The 27,613-nt window shown below is 38.4% G+C and overlaps 1 protein-coding gene across 4 annotated transcripts in view; it reads left to right on the forward strand.

Moving 5' to 3' along the window:
- SPAG9 (sperm associated antigen 9) overlaps nucleotides 1-24,152 on the forward strand; it is a 70,852-nt gene extending 46,700 nt beyond the window's left edge. For 2 of the 4 annotated variants that reach the window (XM_062591456.1, XM_062591458.1), the window contains 21 exons: nucleotides 26-178; nucleotides 277-328; nucleotides 784-914; nucleotides 2,006-2,062; nucleotides 2,929-3,102; nucleotides 3,800-3,929; nucleotides 4,219-4,314; nucleotides 4,694-4,861; nucleotides 5,664-5,835; nucleotides 7,077-7,304; nucleotides 7,771-7,966; nucleotides 8,848-8,970; nucleotides 9,484-9,564; nucleotides 9,993-10,060; nucleotides 12,538-12,686; nucleotides 13,822-13,993; nucleotides 15,034-15,147; nucleotides 16,789-16,827; nucleotides 17,695-17,871; nucleotides 18,700-18,837; nucleotides 20,492-24,152. In XM_062591456.1, the coding sequence (XP_062447440.1) occupies nucleotides 26-178; nucleotides 277-328; nucleotides 784-914; nucleotides 2,006-2,062; nucleotides 2,929-3,102; nucleotides 3,800-3,929; nucleotides 4,219-4,314; nucleotides 4,694-4,861; nucleotides 5,664-5,835; nucleotides 7,077-7,304; nucleotides 7,771-7,966; nucleotides 8,848-8,970; nucleotides 9,484-9,564; nucleotides 9,993-10,060; nucleotides 12,538-12,686; nucleotides 13,822-13,993; nucleotides 15,034-15,147; nucleotides 16,789-16,827; nucleotides 17,695-17,871; nucleotides 18,700-18,837; nucleotides 20,492-20,607 (2,734 nt within the window). In that variant the 3' untranslated portion in view covers nucleotides 20,608-24,152. The remainder of the gene's footprint in view (nucleotides 1-25; nucleotides 179-276; nucleotides 329-783; nucleotides 915-2,005; nucleotides 2,063-2,928; nucleotides 3,103-3,799; nucleotides 3,930-4,218; nucleotides 4,315-4,693; nucleotides 4,862-5,663; nucleotides 5,836-7,076; nucleotides 7,305-7,770; nucleotides 7,967-8,847; nucleotides 8,971-9,483; nucleotides 9,565-9,992; nucleotides 10,061-12,537; nucleotides 12,687-13,821; nucleotides 13,994-15,033; nucleotides 15,148-16,788; nucleotides 16,828-17,694; nucleotides 17,872-18,699; nucleotides 18,838-20,491) is intronic. The other 2 variants (XM_062591457.1, XM_062591459.1) reach the window with 1 other exon arrangement.
- The last annotated feature ends 3,461 nt before the right edge of the window (nucleotides 24,153-27,613 follow it).

A 27,613-nucleotide genomic window follows, 5' to 3' on the forward strand; every position in this document is an offset into this window, starting at 1 on the left:
TATCCTATTTTAAATGTTTGTATAGAAATGCACTGAATGTAGTGAAGAATGATTTAATAGCAAAAGTGGATGAATTGACCTGTGAGAAGGATGTACTGCAAGGTGAATTAGAGACTGTAAAACAAGCAAAGCAAAAGCTTGAAGAGAAGAATAAGGAACTGGAAGAAGAACTTAGAAAGTAAGTTTAATATGATGGCTGTAAAAAAAAAAAAAAAAAAAAGTAAAGAAGAAAATCACTGATATCTAATATAGCTATTTTGTATGTATTTTTCCTAGAGCTCGTGCAGAAGCAGAGGAAGCAAGACAGAAGGCTAAAGAGGATGATGATGTAGGTATATGTGTGCATGTGTATCTTTGTATATGTAATTTACAGTTGGATATTAAAAGTCCATTTGCATTTAGTGCTATTAAACCTTAATTGCTTAAGCAGTGGTAAACTTTCCCTATGTGTAGAGAAGACAGATTTATAGATAATAAGTAAACTAAAATTAATCACTTCTAGTTTTATTTTTCTCTCTATACTTGTTATTGTGTGTCATGGTCTTATGAAAGAACAAATTTTTTTTTTTTTTTTTTAAATCAATTTATACTACATATAAAGGATGGGAGGAGAGGAAAGTAGAAGGCACTGGGTAGAACTGAGTTAGTTTTACAAAGCTCCAGATGGTTTAGCGTTTGGAACTGTGCCCTAAACTGACTCTTACCGGAAGGCAGAGGCTGCCTCTGCAAGGCCCTGCTGTGCTCCTTTGTTCCTTCTATCTTTGGGGTTTTTTGTGTGTTCAGAGTGATGTCCCTACCGCTCAGCGGAAACGTTTTACTCGTGTTGAAATGGCCCGTGTTCTAATGGAAAGAAATCAGTATAAAGAGAGGTTGATGGAGCTTCAGGAAGCTGTACGATGGACTGAGATGATAAGGTAAAATACACTTTTGAGGTCTTTGATAGGGCTTCTCGTGTTTTACAGGCTTTTTTCTTTCTCTCTGCAGAATGGTCTGATCCCTCGGTTATGAGGCCCTAATTACCCTTCTGCATGCTTTTACAATTGCCCCTGAATAATTCTGATTTTTAGTTACCTGCATATAATTTATTTTGTTAAACTGAGTTCTTGATTGGACCTTAGTGAAGTGTGTTGCTTCATGTGATGTGTAATAAGCATCTCTTAATAGGATGTGTGTACTTTGGAACAGTTAAACTTTTGCAAACAAAAATATTCATTTGAGGGTCAAGAAAAAATGTGTATGCCTGTATCTTAGAGCAGTAGGCCCGACTGTCAGCTGCGAAGCTGAATCCTGAGCGTTGTGTTGCCGGGAAGAGAACTCAAAGCTGGTCTGCCTCTGCCCTCAGCCCAGCTCGGTTTTGTCGCGGTCCTCCCGGGACCGTTCCCGAAGCCGCTGCCTAGCGGTATCATTTGCTGCCAGCTGCTGGTCAGGTGTGGTGTTTACATTTATTTTTTCTGTTACTTTCAGTGAGAGCCATTTTGACTCTAAATTTGCTTGAGAAAAATATGTATTCCCAAGCAGATATAGCTTGCTCTTTTGTAGCTATCCTGTTCTGTGAAAATCCTCTCCTTCCTATGTTAATGCGTGTATGGCTTCAGGAATAAACATTTTGTCACTTATTAGTGTCTCAGGGAGTAAGGGGCTTAAAAATAAAAGGCAATGGTTTACAGGAGGGAGAAGGATTTAAATATTTTGTTGCTTTCTTCTAGCCGTTTTCATTGTAAAATGGTATGCAGCTTTGTCTTTAGTATATGAAAAACACTCGCCAGTTATGGGTTTTGATGCAAATAAGTATAGAGAGTGTTTATTGTGGAACTTTAATTCCACTATCTAGAATTGCAATGTTAAGTTGTTCTTTAATCACAAAAGAAGTGATAGTGTGAATAGGTAGGCTTTGATACTTTTGATATCTATTACCTTATTTTTTTAAATACTAGAGTTACACTGTTCTGTTCCTCTCCTTTAGAGTTAATACTTACTCAGTAAACTTATAATTCCTTTTTTGTAGAGCATCAAGGGAAAATCCAGCCATGCAAGAAAAAAAGAGATCAAGCATTTGGCAGTTGTAAGTGTTGAAACACAATTCACTGGCAAAAATAAACCAAAAGACCCTAACCAGTTAGCTGGCACACTTTTGTATGTTAGCTATTTATCTTTTGGCAAATGAAAGCGTCTTAACTGTTTTCCTTTTGTTACCTAGCATGCCAACTCGGTAAGGCTGTTCTTGAAGACAAAAATGTATCGTAAGCTGCATCATATAGTGAATGACTGTGCACTTTGAAGTTAAATGCCAAAGTGCTGTAATTTTTTTTAGCTGAATGTGCACCAGGACTCCTGTTCTGAGCATTTTAATGGATTCTTTTTAATGACCAGAAAAAGAAATTTGAATAGCTTGTGTGGATTGCATTTAGCTCAACTTACTTTCCCTCTGTGTAATACTGCTTACTGATTGTCAAATTATCCTTTCTAACTGGAAACTCTAAATCTAAAAAGGAAGAATAAATGGCAAGATCCTTGTAAAATAATCCTTTTAATGTGGTGGCTTGCTGATAGCTATATTATCTTTTAGTATAGAAATTGGTGGATTTTTTTAGAATAGGATTTTGCAGTAATGCATGAACTAATTCATAATGTTTGTCTTCTGAATAAAATACTTGCATCCTAATTCTACTGGTTCTTTATATATTTTCATTCAAGATAAAGATCCTAGTGAATTTGATAAGTGAATGGGATAATACTACTTTGATTAAAAATAATACTGATATGCATTTCTGTGCTTTGAGGGTAATGCTGTGTGATGGCTGCTGTGTTGTGCTCCATTTTTTTTTTTTTTTTTGTCTTGAACAGACTAGTATATGCAGTGTTTTGCCTGCATAGTTAAACCTGGATGCATCTTAATCTTAACTATCATCAATTTTCTTCTTATTCTAGTTTTAGCAGACTCTTCAGTTCCTCTAGTAATACAGCTAAGAAACCAGAACCTCCTGTCAATGTTAAATATAATGCTCCAACCTCGCATATTACTCCATCAGTCAAGAAAAGAAGCAGCACCTTATCTCAGTTACCTAGTGACAAATCTAAAGCCTTTGAATTCCTCAGTGACGAGTAAGACATCTTGGTTTTATAATACTAGATATGATGTATCAAATATTTACTCTTTTAATCCTCTGAGATAAACAGTTTGCTGCTAAGTAAATTATAAGCATCTAGAATATCCTCCTGAAGTGAATGTTCACACTTGTGAAGTCAAGGTAGTACAGAATAGTAGATGAGTATTCAGGGTAGCTGGTGGTAGTATTCCAATTTGCAAGTATCGCTGCCTTTCCTAAAAGTGCAATTAGGTGTAGGAGGCAATATTCCATACCCTTTTATATGCAAGTTGTTGTAGTTAACATGAAAGTGACACAATCTATATAGTTACCTTGTTGGATTTTGTCAATAGGTGTAGTCAAGTTAACCATCCGTATTCTTTTCTCCTATGGTGTTTTGGGGTGTGATTTTTGATTGTTCTGATACATCTTTTTAACCTGTCAGCTTTCAGAACTTGCAAAGATGCCTAATCCATGTATTTAGTTAAGGCTACTGAAAATAGCTTTGTGGTTTTGCCAGTCTTTCCCAGATCCCTTGGAAGTAGTCCACATGAAAGCTTGTGTTCTACAAGTGAGGTGTTGAAAATTAGTGATCTGTTTGATAACCCAGTAGTGTCAGATCATGTCTGTTGAATTAAATGGCAACCCCTATGATGCATAAGACTTCTAAAAAGAAATAACTAACAAGGTCTTTAATAATAATTCCTTCCTAGAACTGAAGCCAGTTTAGCCTCACGCAGAGAGCAGAAGAGAGAGCAGTATCGCCAAGTGAAAGCCCATGTTCAGAAAGAAGATGGGAGAGTACAAGCATTTGGTTGGAGTCTACCTCAGAAGTACAAACAGGTATTATGCTTGTGTCTGAGTGATGGCAACAACTTCACGTTCTGTAAACTTGAACAGCAGATTCAGGAGCAGAGTACTGTTTCAGTCTGAGTGATTCCAACATCTCTTTTGTCATAGTTTGAACTTTTACAGTTAGGTTGGTCTTCCTGAAGAAAGCCATAAAGCAAAATTGTCAAGCATATTAACAGAGTATGATCATCTGATACTTAAAGTTGCAAATTTATTTTTTATGGCAGAAAGTATTGCGCGCCCCCCCCCCACGCACACACACACACTGTTTTCTGCGTAGGTGGCAAATGGTGGCCAGGGTGGCGACAACAAGATGAAAAACTTACCTGTACCTGTTTACCTGAGACCTTTAGATGAGAAGGATACATCTATGAAGGTAGGATTTTTATTTTTGTTTTATTTTTAGAGCTATGATTTAGGGACTGTACCTTTGAGAACTTGCAGCTTTTTCTTAAGATTCAATTTTTTTTAAAATGTAATGAAGTAGCTTCTTTTTAAAGCATAGGCAATTCAGAGTTCAAACTTCACTAAAATGTACATAACTTTAATCTCTAACAAATTCCTTAAAATACAGAAGTATCTTAATTCTGGTATTAGACACCATACTTACATGTTAAACAACATGTCTATCCTTTTGGTTTAACTGATTAGGTATTTTTCAAAAACCAAAAATAAGTAATAAGTTCTGTGTTTTCAATGGAAGTACTCTCTCTCTCTCTTTCTTTTTTTTTTTTTTTTTTTTTTTTTTTCCCAAGCTGTGGTGTGCTGTAGGGGTGAACCTATCAGGCGGGAAGACACGAGATGGAGGGTCTGTGGTTGGTGCTAGTGTATTCTACAATGACATGACTGGTCTGGATGCAGATGGTAACAAGCAAAGAACAGGATCTCAAAGTAGTTTAGATAGACTAGACCAAGAACTGAAGGTAAGAATCGTGATCATGTGGCATGTTCAATAATTAACATAGTAAAAACAACTTTACAGTGTATCTTAGGTCAACATTGTCTTTGGTAGTTAGGTTTGCCCTTCAGTGGTAATGAATATAGTTTTCTCAGGAAGTTATCAACACAAGGTGTTTGGGATGTTGAATCTAACTACTAAATACTTTATTCTTTCCTGTGTGCCAACTTGTTGGTGAATCTGAGGAGCAAATCAGTTCTACAACAAAATGACGCAGTTTGTGTTGCCTGCCTTAGAAAACACTCGTGATACAGTTGTCGAAGTTCTGACCAGCATCAAAAGACTTATACTGGCACTTGTGCCTTTGTTTAAAAAACTTTAGTCTTTATGATTTATGAACTCGAAACAACGAATGGAACTCATACTAAAGGCATTAGAACAAGGGCAGAGTTGCATTTTTGGCTTGAAATACTTTGAGACATAACACTGATTTATGGAGATACTGTGTGTGGCAGCAGGCATATAAATAGAATTGTATAGTGTAAATAGAATTTACACTTATTTGGCTTTATAACTGAGTGATTTCATCATTTTTTTTGCTATGGTTTTCTATGCCGGTGTGAAATAAGAGTTTTTAATCTAAATCCATTGAGAACAATTAAAAAACTTTAGTTGTGTAACGGCATTAAAATTACATAAATATGTGATAAGTTAAATATGGTTTTTATAGTTGATAATGTGGGAACATAAAAGATCCATGGCAGTAGTTCTTGTTCCCTTTCCCTCTTCTTGTTGTTCACTTCTGTTCTGGCTTTATTTTCCTTCAGGACCAGCAGAAGGAGCTGAAATATCAGGAAGAATTATCCAGTCTAGTTTGGATCTGTACTAGCACACATTCTGCTACAAAAGTTATCATTATTGATGCTAATCAACCAGGAAATATTTTGGACAGTTTCATTGTTTGCAATTCTCATGTACTTTGTATTGCTAGTGTGCCAGGTAAGACTCATGATGATCTGACTCCTGCTTTAAGTTTATCATGTTCAAATTTTAAGGCAATAAAGTCAAGATTTGTTAACTTCTGTGATAAAACGATACTGTAACAGACTAAAATGTTTAGCTGAAGGGAAAATTTCTTGAATTTTTGCTCTACTGTTCTACTCCTGAATTGGTTCTTGACCTAAGTTACCTCAAAGGTAGAGATGTAATCACCCAGACCAAGTATTGTTTGCTGTATTATAAAATGTTATAATAATGTTATAAAATACGCAGTAGTGCCAATATTTTATGGAACTGCGAACGTCATGAAAGAAAAATGTAGGCTTTTTAGACTTTAGTCTTTGTGTTGGAGTTGCCTGTAGAGGTAATCTCCCTTAAGGAGACTTACTATTCTGTATTAAACAAAGTGGTATTGAAAGAATTTTGTGCTTTTGGATTATTTGTTAGCTTATGTTTATAGAAGTCTATAGCATGATTTTTAGTGAAGTGGTTATTTTAATAGGCTCAGAAGAAAATACTTCTTAAGGAAGATTTATGTAAGAGTAATATTTTAACATTGTCAAATTAATAAAATGAAAAGTTTCTTACTGTGAATGTGGGGCTGAAGGAAGGGATGATTTAAGTAGGAATTTTGGAAGGGGAGGATGTGTGAGAGGCTGTGAGAACAGCATGTGATGAGACTCAGAATGAGTTATGTAGTCCTTGAAAATAATTTATGAAGTTTGAGGCTTTTGCTCTGTAGGAACTAGTCCTCTACATATAAATCTTAAAATAATATTAGCTTATTTTATATTCTACTCTATTTGATACTGTTTTACATTTTAAAAGTATTGAGAGGGTTGCTCAAGAGCAAAGCAACTTTTCCAGAAGAAAATATCTGTTGTATTTACATTCTTTGTAAAGATGTAATTGATATGTTCCTTTTTTCATATATGTATATGTCATGAGACTTCTTTTAATGGAAATAGGATTTACTTTAAATTAGAAATCAACTATTTGCAAAATCCTGTAAATTTAAATGTGACATATGACTTACAGATATGCAGCCCACTTAAACATTGCTTTTGCATTTTGAACTTAACCTGATCAGCAGACATTAGATACAATATGCAGAATACCTATAGGCTTATTTTGCTGATGGTATCCTGGGTATTGGAGAGTTCTTTCTGTTTGAAAGCTCAGTATGTTATTAGGTAGAAAAGTGACTCTTTATGCACACAAACATGGTTAATCTCTTTCAGGAGCTAGAGAAACAGACTATCCTGCAGGAGAAGAAGGGTCGCAAGAAGCGGACCCCAGTCAAGTGGACAAATCATCTTTGTGCGGAAGCATGACCAGCAACAGCTCTGCAGAAACTGATAGCCTGTTAGGAGGAATAACAGTGGTTGGCTGTACTGCGGAGGGTATTATAGGAGCATCTGTAGTTCATGATGCAAACGGCAGCTCACCTATGGCAGATAAACAGTCAGGTAAGAAAGTCTTAGAAGTGTGGCTGAGATGGCAAACACCATCAGGTGTAACTGAGGAATGATGATGTAAAATAAGTACTATATGGAAATACTGCTTGTTTTCATGTGGTTTGTCATGCTGTTGCCTTAGTTTTTCTTACCGATCACATTTTGCTACTAAACCTGTTCACTGTTTAAAGGGCAAACCAAACCATCAGTCACTGAGTGGATGCTTAAAGTGAACTTTCATGGGGGAGTTGGTATTTGACACCTGTTACGTCTGAACTTAAATAGTAGGTTGCATTGTTTGACTTTTTCATTTTAGATGAGGTATGAAACACGGATTGCAATTGAGGTGTTATTACAAATACGCAGTTAGTTGTTGAAAGTATCAAATTCTGGGCTGTTTAAAACAATTAAGAATTCTGTCTCTGTAGTGGTTAGAGTAGTTGTTCAAGTTTGTGTGTTTTTTTTCTTTTCTCTGTAGACATTGCAGCTGAAAGTAACTCTGTAGATGAAAATATTCCAACAGCAGAGGAGGCAACAGAGGCAACAGAAGTCAATGCAGGGGCTGGAGAAGACACAGCTGATACTGCACAAACTGGAGTCTATACAGAGCATGTCTTTACAGATCCTCTGGGAGTGCAGAATACAGCGGAGGGTTCTCCAGTGTACCAGCCTAGGTACTTAATCAATACTGATACTTTGAAAATGTGTTTAAAACGAAAAATGTATCTTCAGGAACACAACATAGAGATGAAACTTCTATTTTGTAAAATATATTGAGCACACAATTTTCTTGAACATTGGTAAAGATGAGGTTTGTCAGGAGTCTTGAGATAAGCTTTGTTTTCATGAAGCATTTACCTATGTATGAAGAGTTTTTGTCACTAAATTCATTTCTTTGGTGCAGATACCTCCAGAGGGAGTAGTGAGTGTCTTAACGGTTTGTTGCTAGGTCCTCTTATGATTGTCTTATGGCACTGATCTATAAATGCCGATGTAAATCTCCTATTTTGAAGTAAAAATAAGTAAGAATTACATTCCTTTCTCCTGGTCAGCTCGTTGTTCAGATGCATTTCCCTTTTCCAGAATAGTCAGTCTGTGAGTATAGATACAGGGGTGGAGGCAAAGCATAAAACTAATCAGTATTTCAAATGAAAGCACAGTTCAGGTCTTTGGACATCTCAGCAATTTTGATTCTCCATGTGACAGCCAAAACTTATTATTGGGAAGTCAGGGCATTATAGCCTTTCTGTAAGCATTTTCCTCATTGTGTGCCTCTGACTCTTCTCTGCTACTCCCAGAAATACTAGTAATATTGACAGAGTGGAATGAAGTGTAAATTTCATTCTAGAAGTAAATGACTGTTTGGAGAAATTCATAGTTACTGAAGTGTTTGCTTGTATAGTTGGTATACCTTTATGTGTGGTTGCTGGATTTTAAATATCTTGTTTACTTCAAAAGCAAATGTTGACACCAAGAGCAATAAAACTCATACCTAGGTTATACTCAGGAAAATCTGCACACTTTATTCACAATACTTTTTTTTTTGCCCCCTCAGTAGTGAGTCGGAGATGTATAAAGATATTGCAGTTTTGCCAAATGAACAAGATCTAGTGAGAGAAGAAGCACAGAAAATGAGTAGCCTTTTACCAACAATGTGGCTTGGAGCACAGAATGGATGGTAAGAAAACGTTCATCTTAGATTAGATTTGTTTGGAGGAATTATTTTAAACTTACTTCTTGGGCCTACAGGCTGATAACTGTCTCGAGTCAAGATGAAGTGCAAGAAGCCCTCGAGAGCCTGAACTTTATACACTTGGCTATATTAATTAGATATTACAGAATTCAAAGGAAGTATTGTAGGTGATTAGTAAGCACCTTTTGGCAGATGTTTTATCTCTCTCTGGAAGAGCTTTTCTAGTGAGTTTTGTGTAGTAATTTCATAACATCCAGTTTTCAATATTATACTAGAAAAACATATTACCCTTAAGTTTCTGTAATGTTTTGGGCATCTGAAAAACCATTATGTCTGCTCAGGTAGTTTGTTCTTCCTATTTCTATAGGTTTTTCAGTATAAGATGAAAACTTGTTTTCCTTCTAATTGTGGATTTCAACTATAAGGCTTTTTGTTGTTTTTTTTTTGTCTGATAGACTTTTTTGAGTGCTTTCAATCCCTCCTGATTTGTCTTTGCAGCTTGTATGTTCATTCGTCAGTGGCCCAGTGGAGGAAATGTGTTCATGCCATTAAACTTAAAGATTCTATTCTCAGTATTGTGTAAGTTCTGAAAGAATATCATGTAAATCATAGTGAACTTTGAATTTTAAAAAAAGCTTATAATTTATATGTTCTCCTAAGATATTTGGAATGCTGGTTGCCATAAATGGACACGTATTCTTTGAAGGGCATTGAAAAGTGTTTGGGGAGTAAGGAAAATGAAAGGAATCTTATCTTTTGAAGATATGATTCAAATCATGAGTTTCTTGGCAGCTGTATGCTCGGAAACTGTGTAGACTATCATCATTGTTTCCTTCAGGTATTGTAGCTAAAAATATTTTAAGCTATCTGAAGTGGACTTTGAGGCTTATTGTAGAAATCAAAGCACTAGTGTTAATGTGAATATAAAAGCAATGCTGAATTAAAAAAACCCTTGTATTTTTAGAAATGCAATCTAGTGTGTATTTTTGCTTTCTTCTTTTTCCTAGACATGTAAAAGGGATAGTATTAGTTGCACTAGCTGATGGAACACTAGCAATATTTCACAGAGGAGTTGGTAAGCTTTCTATTGATCTTAAAAAATGAAGTTGTTACAGATGTCTTGAAAGAAATGTACTATTTATAATGTTTTTGAAAATATATTCCCCAATGGCCTGTTTATAGACTATTTTGAGAAATCTTTCCAGTACTACTTTTGCAGCTTCAAGTACCATTTAGAGTTTATTTAACCAACTGTAACACTCTAAGTTCAGGCAAACTTAAAAAGCAGCAGTTAGGAAGCAGCAATTAGGAATCTTCTGTCGTCTTCCTTTTGTCATAGATATCCAAGTTCTCCTGTCTGTAATTAACCACCATAGATTCTCACTCTGAAGTTCTGTAAGGCTTCAAGGCCTACAGAGTGATTGGAATTATAGATGCTATGTATAAAGTTTATGAACCAGCTGGCCCTCTGAGTTTATATCCATTGCTCTTGTGTACCCCTCATTCCCTGTACATTTTTTTCTATGAATTGCTTATCTAAACTGATTTCTTATAAGCTTATTTTCTGGAACACGTTTTTCTTTTTGCTTAGAAAAATCTTACATTTCTGTAAAGTGAAAATCTAAGACCTTTCAATAGTCTTTTTAGCTAGAAAACTTGTATTGAGATTCGTCTCAGATTTGTGGCTCTGTGTTTGCCTACCAAGCCTATTGTTGCATTTATATGCAATTTACTTAACTCTCTCAACTTCAAAAAGACTGGCTGCTGTTAAGTGATTGTTCTCCCAACTGTTGAACAGAATTCTTTTTTTGTGCTGCTGTTAGTCTGTTGCGTCTTACATGCAAGGCTTGTGGTCAAATTTGAATATTAGGTGTTTTAGAGGACTTACCTTTTCTATCTTGAATCCCTGGTGATGAAGTCACTATCTTATCTGCAAGAGTTTGGCCTGATCCTTTCCTCGTTGACAGGATAGTAGAAAATGGTTCTGGAGATTTCTTTGCCATCAAAACGGTCAAGTGGAGAATATTTGAATATGCTTCCATTTCTCTGTAAAAGTGAGGGAGGGTATCAGATGTCCATCCAATTAGATGTCACATCTTGTATTCTTTTTTTTCTCGAAGCTTAGGATTTGTTTGTCTATATGCAATACCTGCTACAAATGTCATAAATGCATAGCACAAAACTACAGGTATAGAATGAATTGCTTTAAAGTGGCCCCTTCTCTAATATAAAGATTGTAGGTCTACAGTGGGATTTCTTTTTTTTTTTTTTTTTTTTTTTTTTGCTTTTTTCCCTGCATATTTTTTTCTTAATAGCACTTGCTTGTCTTCCATAAAGCTGTAGTCCTCCAGTGCTTGCAACTTTTGCAAGACTTCCTACTTTCAGGATAGTTGTCTTTTCTGTAACTTGGTACAGAAACCGGATCAACCTGTGACCTGCTTTGGCTTGCTGCTTCAGAGTTCTTTTATAAGCAATGTAATTGTTGCTAATGAGGAAAATGTAGGCTTATTCTGACTCCCACAGAAATTTCTGCACTGTTCTGGTTCATTCCTGGAATTCCTTCATATCCTGGAAAGAAAAAGAGTGGAATATGTCTGAGCTAAATAGCAAAAAGTCGATTAGTCTGCTTTATCGTTTTATTTTTCTGCTTGTTCATTGTGCACAGTAGTTATGTCTCTTGTTTTATTAGTGTGAGTAACTGTCTGTGACAGCTTCCTCAAATTTTTTTAAGCACCTCTTTATAATTTCTGCCCAAATCATTCCTGTATGAGCTCTGTTCCTCTGCCTCAAGAATACATATCTGCAGTGGAAGGTCTTGTTATGAATAACTGGAATTCTTCTGTTGTCTTCCCAGATTCCCCACTCATTTGTTCTCTTCCTTGTGGAGTTTCAGATCATTGTGCTCAGCATTTTAGAGAACACAGATTGCACAACACTAATGCAAACACTGGAGAAAATGCAACTGGGATGAAATTGTGGGTGGGGCAGTGTCTCTCTGAAATCTCACACTCTGGCTTACAGGCTTAAAGGATGTCAAGTAAATGTCTGATCTCTAGCTTAGCTCAATCTAGGGAAGAACTTTGCTTACTCAATTTATGCTTTTTAACATATATCAGGTGCTGTCAGCTCCCATTGCATATTAGAAAGTCTTCATGCACCAGTCACTATTTCTGTGCTAAGCCGAGCGTTAAGTGCTTACCTCTGTGTGGGTAGTAGCTTGTTGTTAGCTATCAGTGTGCTATCCAAGTAACATTTAGTACTAGGTAACTTGCAGTTTTAAAAGGTGTTTTGTTTAAAACTTTTCACACTTTGTCACTGTGCAACCTTATGTAAAAATAAGTGTTTTGGGTGTTGATGTAATTAGTTGTAGCTTGTTTTTAGTGAAGAACCTAGCCATAAGTTTGTATCACCTTACTCAAGTTGTTACAGCAATTTTAAGAATGACTGTTCTTAAACAAGATACTTGCCTGTATTTGTAAATGATTTTTAACTTGTAGGAACCTGTGTTTTGTTTTCCTTGTTTTCCTCGTCTCCCTCTTTCTTTTTGTGAAGATGGTCAGTGGGATTTGACAAACTATCACCTCTTAGACCTGGGCCGGCCGCACCATTCTATAAGATGCATGACAGTGGTACACGACAAAGTCTGGTGTGGCTACAGGAACAAAATCTATGTTGTTCAGCCGAAGGCCATGAAAATAGAGGCAAGTTAAACTGATGTTTGAAGTATAATTAAATGTTGGGTGTTAATGCTATCTCATGCCAAGCTCGAACTCCAGAGTAACTCCAGAGAACAGTTCATCAGCACAGAAACAGGCAGCAAAGCAAACTTGTCTTAGGAAATACTATTCATTTTTCCATTATTCCATTTCCAAATACCATTAATTTTTAAGATAAAATGATGTTTTCATTGTTTTAGAGTTTGAAAAATGATGAGATGGTCCTCGTTTATTAAAACTAATTATTTTAGAATTTAGTTCTCTACTTCTAGCTGACCAGAAACAGGAAAGTATCCTTATAGGTCTTTGCAGCACTCGCAAGGGTAGCGCTCAACTCATTCATTACGTTCATATGTCCTTATTTGTTCATTATGTTCTCCACCTATTTTAGAGGTTTTAAAATGTTAATACTGCATGTACTCTCCCTCCATAGAATACTTTGTTTCTGTAAAGGTGTCTAAGCTGGTGTTTCTGCAGTGCTATGTGTGTACCTGATGTCCCACAAGTGCAGAAAGTGGCCAAGGTTTCTGGAAACCCTTATCAAATTTGATACTTCAACTTCTGGTACTTGGTCTGAGATATAGGCCTTTTAGAGGGTAAATGCTCAGCTCTCCTGAAAATAGCAAGGACCCAATTCATAATGTGTTTTTGTGAAGAAGAGTTTTTTACATGGGAAAACTGAAGCAAGGGAATTGATACAACTGTGATTTGAATTGTGGTGGTGGTTAGTATGCATATTGCGTGGATGATTGGGTTTGTAAGGTAGAACTGGAAATAAACAATTTTTGATCATACATATCTTGTTTTGTGAGTGGAAGAGCTTATACCAAGAAAACTCAAGGTTAAAATGGAAACCGAAGTCAGAGCAGGCTAGGAGTGTAATGTAAATGAGAATGCAGTAGGTAGCTATAGCTTTGTGATCATACTTCAGGGCAGGGAATCAGTATTTTTACTGTTTACCAGCATCATACGTAATTGTAACTAAACTAAGCACTGTATTTGCTAGTTATCTAGCAAATCAAGAGCGTAGTAGATGAGTTGAGAAAACTGACAGTATAACAGAGAAGCCCTTATTTTTCCCTTTATTTCAATTTCTAACTGAAAATCCACTCTTTTGTAGAAGTCGTTTGATGCTCACCCAAGAAGAGAAAGCCAAGTGAGACAGCTGGCATGGGTGGGTGATGGGGTATGGGTATCTATTCGTTTGGACTCTACCCTGCGTCTCTATCACGCGCACACGTATCAGCATTTACAAGATGTGGACATCGAACCTTATGTAAGCAAAATGCTAGGTAAGTTAAGACCAACCAAAGTGTTCTTATACCTCTCTTGCTGTCTGGAGCTTTCTTATCCTGTTACTGATCAGGGAATTCTCATTGCAAGCAAAGAAGAAGGGTAGATCCTGTTTGATGTATGACTTGATTCTGCAGTTAGAAGCCTAGGTCTGTTTGTAAAGCATGATGAGGATATAAGTATTCTGATACAATCTGTTAATCCTAGCTGATGCTGACTGTTCCTGAAACCTCAGAACTAATTAAAAATATGATGATTGGGTATAGATCCAGAGACACTAAAATCTTTCTCTTACTGGACTGATGTGTGTTTTTAATCCAAGAATGGGAAGAACCTATAACTTGTGTGGAAAACTGTCTTTCATTTTCCAAGAGAATGCAAGCACAAAATTGCAAATTTTTCATTGCTCTGAAAACTAATAAGCTAGTGTCATTGTTTACATTTGGTGTTTATGTAACAGCAGTTTGAGAGTCTACCTAAACACAAAAAATACAGGTAACATAGCCATTTGAAATCGTTCATGAATAACTACTGTGCCACTGGTATACAGGGGGGTAGTTTAGCCTACATTGTACTAGACTTGACAGATTTCTGCCACTCCCTCATAGCATTATTTTCTTTGAAGTTTGTTCACTTTTTATATAAGGGGAAAAAAGTAACCCCCCCCCCCAAAAAAAAAACAGGCTAGAAAACACTTCTGTAAACCCATATTTTTTGATTGAAAAGCCACCCAGGTACTGTAAGCCCTGAAATAGGTTATTGCGTAGCATTATAGAGGAGTTGTACTTTTTGTGCTATCTAATAGTTCATTAGTCTCTGTAGCGGTTCACAACTTAATTCAGAGAAGTGCTTTAGCCTCTTAAATTATCTTTACAGATAAAATAGGATTCAAGAATGTACCCTTCTGCCTTGGTTCTGTTTGAAGTGGGAGGGTATTACATGTCTGCATGGGTTGGGAGTTGATGTTGAAGTTCTGTTATGGGACTAAAAATTATTTTTTGCTCATAATTTTTGATGAAAAGCATCTTTTTGTTTTTAGGTACTGGTAAACTGGGATTCTCATTTGTGAGAATCACAGCTCTTATGGTGTCTTGTAATCGTTTATGGGTAGGAACAGGAAATGGTGTCATCATCTCCATTCCATTAACAGAAAGTAAGTAAAACATAAATGAATAGCACTGTGCAACATGCTTTAGATGCAAAAAGAAAGTATTAAAGGTCATTCAGAGGCTTACTAATGGATCGAGAGCTTTACCAGCAGATCTGAATCTTTCAGGTTGGTAATGGAGATTGGTTCTGTGCAGTGTAGCGCATAATCTGTGTCCATGGTTACAATTCTCTGTGCAAAGAGCCCATCTCAAAGCTCCCTTGTTCAGAATTTAGCAGAGATGATCAGGCTTGAATAGAGAGACATTTTGAAGCCTTGGAGGTGTTAGGAGTATTAGCAGTAACTATACCTCTGTGTAAGTTTATTGCTTGCAAGAGAGCTTTAGTTTTCTAATATTATTTATGATCACTGAAGTAGCTTTTCTGTTCAACTTAAGTTGCTATTGTTGCTAGTACAATTTGAATGGCTTTGGCTTTAAGAGTTCATCACAAAATAGGCATGAAGGGTTGGAAGAGCAGTATACCAACTGCTTTAAAGAATATATTTAGAGCCATAGGAGTTCTAAATTCTTCATATAGAGAACTTCAACTTGTGGTTAAAATTCTATTACTGCATAATTCAGGTATCTGCTTAGTAGATCCCAAGCTCATGCCATAGGCTGAAACTACTGGGATGGGAGGGGGGAAGCATTCTGGCATGGGCAGTCACCCTTTGACAGAAGGAAATGGTCTAGTTTTCACTTAAGGGCAAAACAAATCTTAGGCAGATTAAGGTTGGGAAGAGTATCTGATTTGTAGGTTTTTATTTTCTTAAACAACTTATGTCTAAGACTAATGTAAAAGCACATGGATAAGTAGTGCAGTCTGACAAGTGATTAAGGTAATATACTATTAAAACTCATCATGTTGTATCTGCTTTTTTGAACAGCACATGCATAATTTTATCATACTGTTCCATTACATTGTCCATCCATTCAATAAATGTCTTTTTGCATTGCTTGAGTGTATTTAAGGACAGACTTCCTATCATGAATTTGAAGTAGTTAAGTCATGCTTTCAAAAATTATAGCTCTTAATTGGCATTAAGCTCAATTTAATGTTTCCAGAGGAGTTTTTTTTCTTTTAAAAAAACCATTTTAGAGCTTGTAGGTTTAACTTCAATTTTGTTCTTCATGAATAAGAACAGCCATTTGTGAGTAGGCTAAGTTGCAGGTTGAATAACCTGCATTATATAAACAAATACTTGTTTCAAAGGCAGTTGCACGTATGCGTACTCAATTACATACTCTCAGTTTCTTGGGTCTCACTAGCAGAGCATCTTATTGGATCTGCAGACAGTTCACACAGGCACTTGGAAAAATGAGGAGTTGTATACTATTTTGTTAGCCTTCTGCTAAGGAAAGAGAGAAAGGGGAAACTTTGCTAATTAATGAAACTTTACATTGATAAAGCATGTGAAAGTGGTCCTGCTTTCTTTGTCCATTTTATACTGAAACTTTTATACCAAGATGCTGTTCTCTGTGACTTTTTATTGAATCTTCTGTAATTAAATATTAACTGGTTTTTAGGAGCTAAAATTTTGAGCTCTATCTTATCAGAAACCAAAATATGAATGGTGGGTTCTCATTAATCCTTCTCCTCTACTGTCATACCTATCCATTTCCCCTTTCCTCCTTTCTCACTTTAGCTGTAATCCTCCACCAGGGACGTTTACTGGGGCTGAGGGGTAAGTGCAGATCCTGAACAAAAATCTATTTTCAGGCTTCTAATAGCCACTTTGAGGCTGTTTCCCACTCCTTATAGATTTACCCTTTGTGTGTTCCTAAATGTTTTTCCACTTGCAGTTACTGCATTGCAGCAGTTTTGTTTGCTAAATGGCCACCAATCTGCTCAGCAGTTTAGTATATCATCCTGTGTTGCAGCTGAACTTTCATACAGACTTTGTTTTTCTTCCAGCCAATGTGATACCATATCTTATAACTTTGTCATTAATCCACATCATTTACTGTCTTGTTACACATCACTGTTTCTTTCACTTCTTTGATAGTCTTTGGAATGGAGATGGCTTGTGTGTCTAGCATGAGTACTTTATTTTAATGGATTTTAAAACTTTTCATTAAAAACCAGACACGGAGTTTTAAAAGGGTAGCTCCTTCATGCCTACAGGTGGTTATTTTTAGAGAATTTTTTTTTGCTGGTGAGGGGGTACCCTATGGTTAATTTGAATAAAAATGCATTTAATTATATGTTAAGTAATTGTATGTTAAGTAGTTTTCACACTGAAACACATTAGAGGTGTTTTCTCTGAAAGATGTAGCCCTTTCACAAATTGTTTTTTCAAAAGTAGGAAATTAAAAACTTGATGTTTATGCTAGACTAATAAGAATCCTGCTCCATTTTCTGAGGTACTTAAAATAACGAAGCATGCAATCTTTTTTTTCTTTCCAGCTCTGTCTTGAATTGGCATTGCTGCCCTTCTGTTTCATTTTTATCTGAGTTGGCTTTAGCTTTTAGATGATGTCATAAGGTTTCTTAACAAATAGTTATTTCTGTAATTTGTGTTTTCAAGTACAGAACACTTTTTCTTTTACAGCTAATAAAGCAGCAGCAGGTTCCGGAAACCGTCCAGGAAGTGTAATACGTGTATATGGAGATGAAAACAGTGACAAAGTGACTCCTGGAACGTTCATACCATATTGCTCAATGGCACATGCACAACTTTGCTTCCATGGGCACCGTGATGCTGTCAAATTCTTTGTCGCAGTCCCTGGTGAGCTTTTTATTACCATTGCTCAAGTGAAGCTTCTTTTTCATCCTCCTTTGCTTGGTTAAATGTAGTGTTTAAGGAAAAGAAGGCCAGTGGAAAAAATTATATAGTCAGAACAACTTGTTATTTCCTGATTTGTGAGACTTGCATGAGTCATAAAAGCAATATGATTTATACTTAGAAAAGGGTTGGTCAGGAGGAAAGAAAAGCCTGGTTTTCAACTGGGAAGAGGTACTCTGGTAACTGAGTACGTAGCTATTAAGAAGATGGTCAACTGATAATGGACATAAAAGCTCTGATTTAAGAATCAGGCATCTTATAGGAAGGAAGAAAAAAACTGCTCATAGAGAAGCCTCCAAAGCAAAGGATATTGATTTTTAAAAAGCTAAAGATTGTGTAGAAGCTCCAGTGCTGGTTAAATACCATCTCAACACTTGTGTGCAGTGGGTGTGCTGGGATGTGAACAACAGAAGCTTGCTTAAGCTGACATGTGATGAAGAACCTCAGCTGCACAGCTGAAAAAGTCCTTAGGTCTGTTTCAATGTCATCTCTAGGTTTGTGCTCGGAAATCTATTGAGAGGTGCTTCATTCTCTGATTCATGTTGAACTGTCCTGAATTTATTTCTTCTCTTTAGATTCTTTTTTTCTCTATAAGCATAGCCAACTTTCTGCCCCTTTGAAGAGTTTCTCTAGAATCCAAAGCTTGAATGTATGATCAGGCATAAAATAAGTTATTCCAAAGCCCGAGTACATGTGGTGTTTTCTATTTAATTATTCTGTGAATGTGGCATAACGATGTATTTTGTGTTTTTTTTTTTTTTTTTAATACAGGTCAGGTTGTTTGCCCGCAGAGTAGTGGTGGATCAGAGCTAGCAGGTGATAAACCAGCCCAAGAGTCCTTAAACCAGAGTCCCTTAAAATCAATGTTGGTGATAAGTGGTGGAGAGGGATATATTGACTTCAGAATGGGTAAGAATTGTCAATCTCAATATCAGTTGTAAGGTTTTCATAATGCAAGTGTCTTGGATCTGGTCATTAATCATACGTTCTCGCTAGCTAGGATATATATAATGTATTAAGCCTGTGTGTATCTAGAAGCATCTTTATCCTCCTGCTTCCCCACTGCCACTCGCTCACTCTTCATTCCCTGCTCTCTTCCCAATCATCTGTCTAAAGGTATTCGAAGCCCTGCTTTGGAGTAATGTACCACCTTACTTGTTTTAAGTTGTATTTTCCAGCAATTTAAGAGAATGCTTTAACCTTTAAAAATATGCCTTTAAATATCACTTTTTGTAGTTAGTCAGCACATTTAAGTATTCTGTGAATGACACTGAAACTAAACTTGCTTGTAGTTGAGCAAAAACAGGGAAAAGTGGTTTACTTTTATCTTTGTATGCCCTTCTTGTTTTGATCGCTACTTATTCCATGATGGTACTTTTGCATGAATCTAGCCCATAAAAGATCTGATGTGTAAGCATTTTTGTGTGTATTGACAGTTTTTTGAAAACTTAAATAAACCAAAGGTGATTATGGTTAATGTTTAGACTCTGCAGCTGGAGAACTTGAGTGAAATGCCGCCCAAGGAGTCACAACTCCTAGACCTAATTTTGGCCTTTTAACCTCAACTTGCTTTCATTTTTTTTCCCCTAATAAAAGGGGAATTTGTGCCTTCCATGAAGGACAGCCCAAATTCTGTCATCCTGCTACTCAATAAAAAAACAGTTCCTGTGCATAACTCCAGTGGAGTTAGACAAGAGGCATGACTTGAGGCACTTCTGTGCAACTGTCGTGAGGTATTAAACTCTGAGCTTGTTCTAAGCAAGCTGGAATAACCACATTCTGGATGTGCTTTGTGCTGTCCTTGCAGCATGATGTAAAGACATGAACTTAAATACCAGGGCAGTATAGCTGCATTAGCTCTACCATTACCTCATTAATTCAGGAACTAGTTCAAGAGCTAGTTCAGTCCATTGTATGTTTAGATTTCTGACCTCCATAGCAGTCCAACCAAAAGCTAGCTAAATTGTGACTTGAAACTTCCTGAAGTTGTCAGTCAGCTCCTATTTCATCTGGCTAAACTGACTTTCCTCTGTACCACCAGACTGCCTCCGTAATGGTGTATACGTGCAGTTTTGTTAGTGCTTAGTCTGTCACCTTTGATCCAAGTTGACGCATGGCACAAAGGGTTTAGACACGGTCATAAAACTTCTATTCTCTTTTGAACAGCAGTTAATGGAGGATAGGTTTAAAGCTGTCTTATGCCAGTTTGTGCTGAGTTGTTGTGAAAAGCTAGAACAACTAGAGAAAGAAGGAAGAAAAGGTTTGTCATTTGTCAAATACATGAATATTTTGTTGTCTTATTTGTGTTCAATTAATGCTTATTACTGTTCAGGCAAGAACTGAAGACTATGACGATCAGAACATAGGGCTCTGTGGTGAAATAATTATGAAACACAAACTGTAATGTATATGTTAAAGATGGTGAATGTGCTCTTATATGAGCAGATGGCAAACTGCCTTTTGTAGTGTGTTGCCTGTAAATCTAATAGCCATTTGTCTTTCTCTGTATGGTGTTATATTGTTTTTCATTGTATCTGCCTAAATCAAAGATCTTATTTTTCAGGTGATGAAGGTGGAGAATCTGAACTCCTTGGAGAAGCTCTACAACTTGAACCTTCTGTAGCCAAAGCTGAGAGGAGTCACTTGATAGTGTGGCAAGTAATGTATGGCAGTGAGTGAGCCTGTAGGATGCAGCTGGAGACCTTAGGGGAGGAAAAACAACAAAAAGCTTCTGCATGTTTTTTTTTATTTTGTGAAACCTGTTTCACTACATGATGTTGAAGCATTTCTTTGCTATTCAACTTTATATTGCAAATCTGTCATACCTTAACTATACAGGAATTAGCTTGTGCTGTTTTACTGCACCCGTGTTACATGGAACAGTATAATGAAACCAGAACTTTTTCGAAACTGGTGTGTACACCATAGTAAGCAATCCAGACGTAGTTTTACTGCACCGCAACAATCTAATGTAGTTCACTTTTTTGATAGTCTTACTTGAATTCAGCTTTATTACAACTGAGCTTCATTTATCTGTATAATGCATTGACTAAAACAGCAAAGTTATTCCCAGAGTATTATAAAATCAACAAATTGGTATCAGATGAATTGTCAAGATTCATCCATATGTTCAGCGAGGGCTAAAGCAAACTGTAAATTTCAGCTTTTGTTTTCAAACCTGGAGAATCTTGCTTATATAGTGTATACAGTTTCATCTATCACTTCCATCAAAAACTTCTGGGGAAAAGAGGGGATTGTATAGAAATTAAGATGATAATATTTAAATAAAACTTCATGTTTTGACTGCTAAACCGTAAAGCTTGAGAACTGCTGCCCTCAATAAGCAATTTTGAGCCTAGTGTTTTCCTGTTTCCCTGACATGGATACATGTGAACAGCTGAGTTTTTTCAAAGGGTATTCTTAAGATTTAAATTTGAGAATAACTGCAAAATTCTTGAACAGGGGGATACATTTTGTTCTCTTCTTGTCTTAAATCCTTATGTCCTAAGCACTAGAATGAACTTCTCTGCCTAGCTGGTCAAACTCATGAGGCACTACAGGTGTGAAGGTTAGAGACCTCAATTAGAGCATGAGAAAAGACTGAGAGTGTACAGGAAAAAAAGCCCAAGTGAGATTGTAAAGGAACTTTAGTGCCAGATAATTAGGTATAAAGTGTATTTTTGTTGTTTGTTTGCATACCTCTGTTTAGATTAAAAAAAAAATCATGTTTAGAGACAATGTTAGCAGATAACACTAAGAGTGGATAAATTGAAAGTCAGGAGACTCTAATATCAGGCTGACATTCTGTCTACTCACCATCTATTTTTTTAACCATAAGTGTGAGTTGCAGACTGTCTTCCTTTTACGTTGAATTTCCTACATTGGTATCAGAACTAAGTTCAACACTTCATGGTTTCTGTTCTTTGAAATATTTTAACACTTGGATTTGTTCTTTCATTTAGTCTCTAGAAGGTGAAAGTCTGAGGGGTTGTGATAAACATCTAGTATGTACCCCCAAAAGACTGGGACTGTTCTGTTCAGATTTGCAGAGAAATTAATAATTTGATCATGAGAGAACTGAACAGTTTCAGAAAATTAAATGTAGAAACACTTTTTAAAACTGCCTAAACATTTTTATGCAATAGGAGCAGTTCTGGTCTATCAGGCAAACATGTGTTTATATATTTTCTTAATTTTTTAAATGAACACATTTAGCTGAAGTCTATTGTGTAAATATATATTTAGGCAGCTTTTTCAAATGCATATCATAGCTGATAAACCAGAAAATCTCCATTCAGGTCTATTGGTTAGATTTATATGTATAAATACTTTTTAAGCAACATATTTTGTACACAGCTGTTCCTCTCGTAAATATGTATTTAGGACATGAACTATGTAGTAAAATCCTTATTAAAGATGTCTAATATCTTGGTAGTATTTTTCTCTTCAGAATGCCAAAAGTGATAAGAACATGTTGTTCATAATTGCTTTCCAAATTCATCTTTAAGGTCACTCTTAAAGTACTTCAGTTTAAAAGTAAAGTCTGGGAACTTTTAAAAAAATTATACAAATACAGAAAATGAATTGACTTCATGCTCGTATAAAGACCTATTTAAAATTTATACTGACATGTATGCTGAACTTGAAGCACATCTGAATTAACATATGAAATTGGATTTCTAAGAAAAATGCTATCTAAACTTTAACTGTTGTGCAGAATCTTCACTAAGTGGTGCAGTTTCATTGCTTTTTCTGCCATCTTAAGTTTATTAGCTCTGTGGAAAACAGTCTCCAAAGCTTTTACTCAGTGGCTGATTGTCACATTCTCATGTTCTCAGAAAAAACGCACAATTCTTTTCCTTGGTTCTTGTATAGCATTTTACTTGTAATTACTGAGTTGTTTCTCTGAATGGCTTCACTGCTATTGAATAGAGCAGATGAATCTGGCAAGTGTGTACTTGGTCTTTTGCCAAACGTATCTGGTTCACCGTGCCATTTTTAGCCACCTCAGTGGACCAACTTCTGCAGATTGTTCAGAGGACTGTTTCTGTCCAGTAGTGGAAGGGTTTTAAAGCAAATGCTAGGTGTAACTATGTACCACTGTGGGTCTAGATAAAAGGCATGTGCACTTCTCTGTATTTCTCATTTTAAAACTTTATCCCCCGTCCTAAGGTACAGTAGGTTAAAAGGGTCCCTGTTCTCATCACAGCGCACTGGGATTTATATACTCTCTACTTAATGTCACTTTGAATAAAGCACGTAAAACCCCAGGCACTGAGATGACAATATACTCCTAAAAACTCAGTCTCAAGAATGTGTTTATGCATACACTCATGTGGTTAAAGCATCATATAAATAGGAGCTAATCTCTTGAGAGCTACAGCTTGTTAGTAATTTGGAAACATTTCGAGCACAAAATATGCAGCACATACTTGCCTGGGTAAGGGTGTTTGCATGGTAAGGTGAAATGCGTTGTATAAGCTGCTGCATTGTTCTTTTCTTGTAAAGGTCTTCCTGCGTTGGATCAGATAGAGCTGGCAGAGCGTAGACACTTTATCATAGGCTGCCTTAGTAACAAACAAATGTTAAATCTGTTTTATTATACTAACTGTTCTAAAGAACGTGTGTCTCTTAAAATGCTGTGTAACTGAATATTTATTTCCATGTGAGTATTATAAAAGTTACCAAAGGATTAAACCTGACTTAGCACTCTTGTAAGCAACCCTGTTGAGACAGGGTCTTGTAAAGGCCCTGATCTGTAAAACAAGACACGGTAAACTCAAATTCAGTTATTTATGGAAATGAAATGTTTTTTCTAACAGGGTTATGCCATATTGTAACAACTTATGTTGCACCTCAAAGCATTTTTCTATACACTAAATGTCTCTCCTGCCCTCTAACAAGATTAAGTTTCCTTTATTAATTTTGTTGATGCACATTTCTCAATCTTTTAAACATATATTTTAAACATTTTATGGTCTGTAATTTTTGAAAGTTTTTTGTCTATTGGACACTTTACGCTGAATTTTACTTGCCTCTGTAATCCGAGATGGATACTACAGCGTTAAACTTGCTGTCTGTTAAAACTTGAGGCTTCTTTTCTGTGAGCAGAAAAGCTCATATAGCAGTGTAGTTATTTCAGTATTTATTTCTATTATTGAATCCTTGGGGTTCAGAATGTAACTTTGTACATGAAATATATATAAATATGTATATGAAACATGCATTGGATTGGTGTGTTCTTTGTAGTCTCATGTTCAGATCAAAAGTTATTGATGCTATCAAAAGGCATAATGAAGTATTTTATACTAGCAGCTAAATATTACCATCCTAAATATTCATTTATATGTCAACTAATATCTCATACTAGGTAAACGCAAGAATGCTGAAGAAAAACTGCATTCACTGACTGGATCTCAAATTATGCCATGCCATCTGTAGATGGCCTTAACTATCTTCCATTGTCCATTCCCCGTTGTCCATCACCGTTGTTGCAGCAACTTGGTATTTTATCATCTTGGTGTTTAAAACGTTCCTTTTACTCATTTACTGGTGCTTTCTTAAGATTTTTCTCTTGTTAGACCTCTAGAGCAGATGTGCTGACAAACTTCCCGTAGGACGGGTCTGTTCACGTGCATGCTGTGTCACGGCATTGTGCTGAGGCATTGTGCAGGTCTTGCCTATGAAGAGAGAGCATAAATCTTTATTCTGTGGATGTTTAAGCTCTTTTCCCAGCCCTTACAGCACCTTAGTCTCTGCATATAGGTAAGTAACTGAATTTTTCAGATTCTGCATTGAGAGAAATGCTAATAGCACTGCAATTAGCTTAAGATATTAAGAATGCCACTTAAACTGAATTTTTAAACCATTGCAAATACTTGTTACCCTTGGATTATACTCTAGATTCAAACCTTCAAGGTTTATTTCAATCTTCCATGGTTACACTAACTCTTTAAAGTTAGTTGTAAGAGGGATTGGCTTCCTGCTTTTCGTAGTACTTTGTAAAGTGATAGTGAGAAGCAGGAGCAGATCGGAGCTCTGACGTGGCTTGTTGCTCTCTGTTACCTGCTTGTGATTCTGAACATGATTAAAAGCTCTCAGGACTCTGTGCGCTCTGTGCTGCACTGTAAACGCAAGATGGTGCTATTGCAGTTCAGAGACAGCTCAGACCTAGAGGGGAGATCTGCTGTGCTGTAGTATACTCGCCTCCCTGCCTCTGTGTCGATGTCCAAGTTGCAGGTTTCTCCCCCTGCAACAGCTCTTCAAGGCAAAGCTGTTGTGTCAACAGCCAAGGCAAAGAAAAGCGTTTGGGCATGTGATCCAAATGTTGCAAAACTTGCTCTCCCTTGTGTCCGAGTCGCTGTTGGTGGTTAAGATATGTTGTGGGGATGAGTCTGCCCCTGCGGCAGAGCCGCAGCCAAGCACCCTGGCTCGAGGCCGCTGCTCTTGTCTCTTGTCGCTCTTCCGCACAGTGGTGGAGATCCAGAGCTGCTGCTCCAGCCTGGGACTGCTTCGGATGCTTGCACCCGCTGCTCGGAAACGGGGCACTCTTTCCCTTTAAACATGCTCACACTGCCTAATCTTTTTTTAGTTCCTCCTTTCTTCCAGTTTGAGTGTTCCTGTTGAATTGCAGTTCAGTCCTGGGCTGAGTGCTGGTCCTGATGACCAGTTATCACTTATCTTCAGAATGAAACCATAAGTGGAGTTTAATTTGGAGTTGCAAGTCCTGAGCTGGCTTTATGCAGCGAGGAGTACGTGCTCTTCCCTCCTCCTCGCTGTGCTGTTCCCCAGCCTTGGCTGCCGGCGCTGCAGAGAGAGGGAAGGAGGCGTGAGCCAGGTAGAGCGGGAGGAAAGGAGTTTTCTGCGACGCTGCTTGTGCACCTCGCGCCGCAGGCCAGGCGGCCGTTCCACGGAGCTCCTAAAAGTGCATGTTTGTGGCCTCAGGTCCCGTGCGAGTCTGGCAGTGTTGAGCAGCGTGGTTAGAGGCCCGGCTCGTCCTCACTGCTGAAAGGGGAGTGCTGAGCGAAAACTGGCCGGACAGGCGCTTTCTGGAGAAACGGGCGCTGCGCGTCGCCTGTGCCGAGGCGATCTACGTGCATCCTTCCCTTTGGGCTTGGGTTTCCATTAGCCCGTGTGCCTATGGGATGGAGCTTGAATGTGCTGACCACGAGTAGCGAGTGCTGCGGGTCACGGGGCCGGAAGGAATTTGCTGCCACCCCAGCTGGGCTCTGACCCTCCCGGCCCTCGTGCCTGGGCAGCAGTAATGATGGAGAACTTCCAGCCAGCCCTAAGCTCAGCATTTCTTCTGTCTTCTGCTTCTCCAGGCTTTAAGCGAGTCCTGCTCAAGTTCAGCTGGCTGAGGGGATGTGACGCTTCTGCTCTCTAACATCCCCTGGAGTAGCGGGTAGCAACTGGGCTTTGGCGCTTTATGCTGCATGTGCTAGAGCAGCCCTTTAAAAGTCGCATGGTGGGCTGCGATGCTGAGGGAGCCGGCATTCCCCTGCGATGTCCCCCTCGTAGGCGGGAGCACCTCGACTTCCCCCTTCCCTCCAGCACCACTAAGCCCAAGGACCTGGGAGGCTGCAGGTGTTTTCTGTAGCAAGAGGGCGAGCGGCTGCTGCTGGCTGGTCTCGTGTTGCTGTACCCGCTGCGCACCTGGCACCTCTGCACACAGGACCTTGCTGTGCCAGCGGCGGCTGCTGCTGCAGAGGCTCTTGCAGAGTCTGAGGTTTCAAGGCAAAAAAAAAAAACCCTGCTGGAAAGCTTCCCGGATTCCACATCTGCTTTTCACTTCCACCTTTCAGCACAGGGCTGCCGGGGAGCGCCTGGGGGCCAGGACAGGGAGGGACGCGGCGTGGTGGCTGGGGGCCCTTCGCTGGGTCTCCGGGTCTGCGAAACCGCTTGTGCCTCTGTCCCCGGCCCGCTGGCCGGGACAGAGCGCTGGCGGGCTGGAGCCCTGCGCGCCGGCTGTACTGCGCTGCTGCATCCCCGGTGCCTTCCTTGGCACGGGGGCTGCGCTTGGGAGCGAAAGGGTGCGCGGGGAGGAGGGCAGGGCGCGGGGCAGGTGGTCTAGCAGCTTCCAGCCCCTCTTTAGTGCAAGGCTTGATGGGGCAAAGCCTAGCAAAAACCCCTTCACAATCTGGGGGGAGTTACTGTGCCTGTGTTTCCAGTGGGGTCAATCAAAAGCATCAGTGTCGCAAGGAGGGAACTTATTTCTCTCCTTAGTTCTCAGCTTTTCCTCCTGGTACCGAACCTGTCGTTCAGGCAGGAGTCGAGAGCCCACCGGTGGCCGTGGGGCGGCTGGCCCGGGCTTGGTGGGACACACAGCAACGAAGTCCGTGAAGCCCACAAGCACCCGGGGACTTCACGGCTTCCTGGACCGTGTTTAAATACCTGGACCGTGTTCCCCCATGGTTCTCAGAGGTGCCGCTGGCCTCCAAGAGCTGCAGCTCTCCGAGGTAACTCCCGGGCTGGGAGGGAAACGGCAGCCTGGCGCCGGCAGGAGAGCCTGGCCCATGGTGGTGGCTGCCAGGGCCTGGTGCCGGGTTTGGAGCTGCCTTGGGAAAAGGTGGTTAAAGGCTGATATGAGGCGGATGACAGGAGAGGAAAAAGCGCTGAGGACTTTTTTTTGGCTGCTAATGGATGTGTTTGATGAGCAAACAGCAGGACGCATACGTGGGCAGGG

Source organism: Rhea pennata, chromosome 19 (assembly GCF_028389875.1).
Source record: "Rhea pennata isolate bPtePen1 chromosome 19, bPtePen1.pri, whole genome shotgun sequence".
NCBI classification, from domain to species: Eukaryota; Metazoa; Chordata; class Aves; order Rheiformes; family Rheidae; genus Rhea; species Rhea pennata.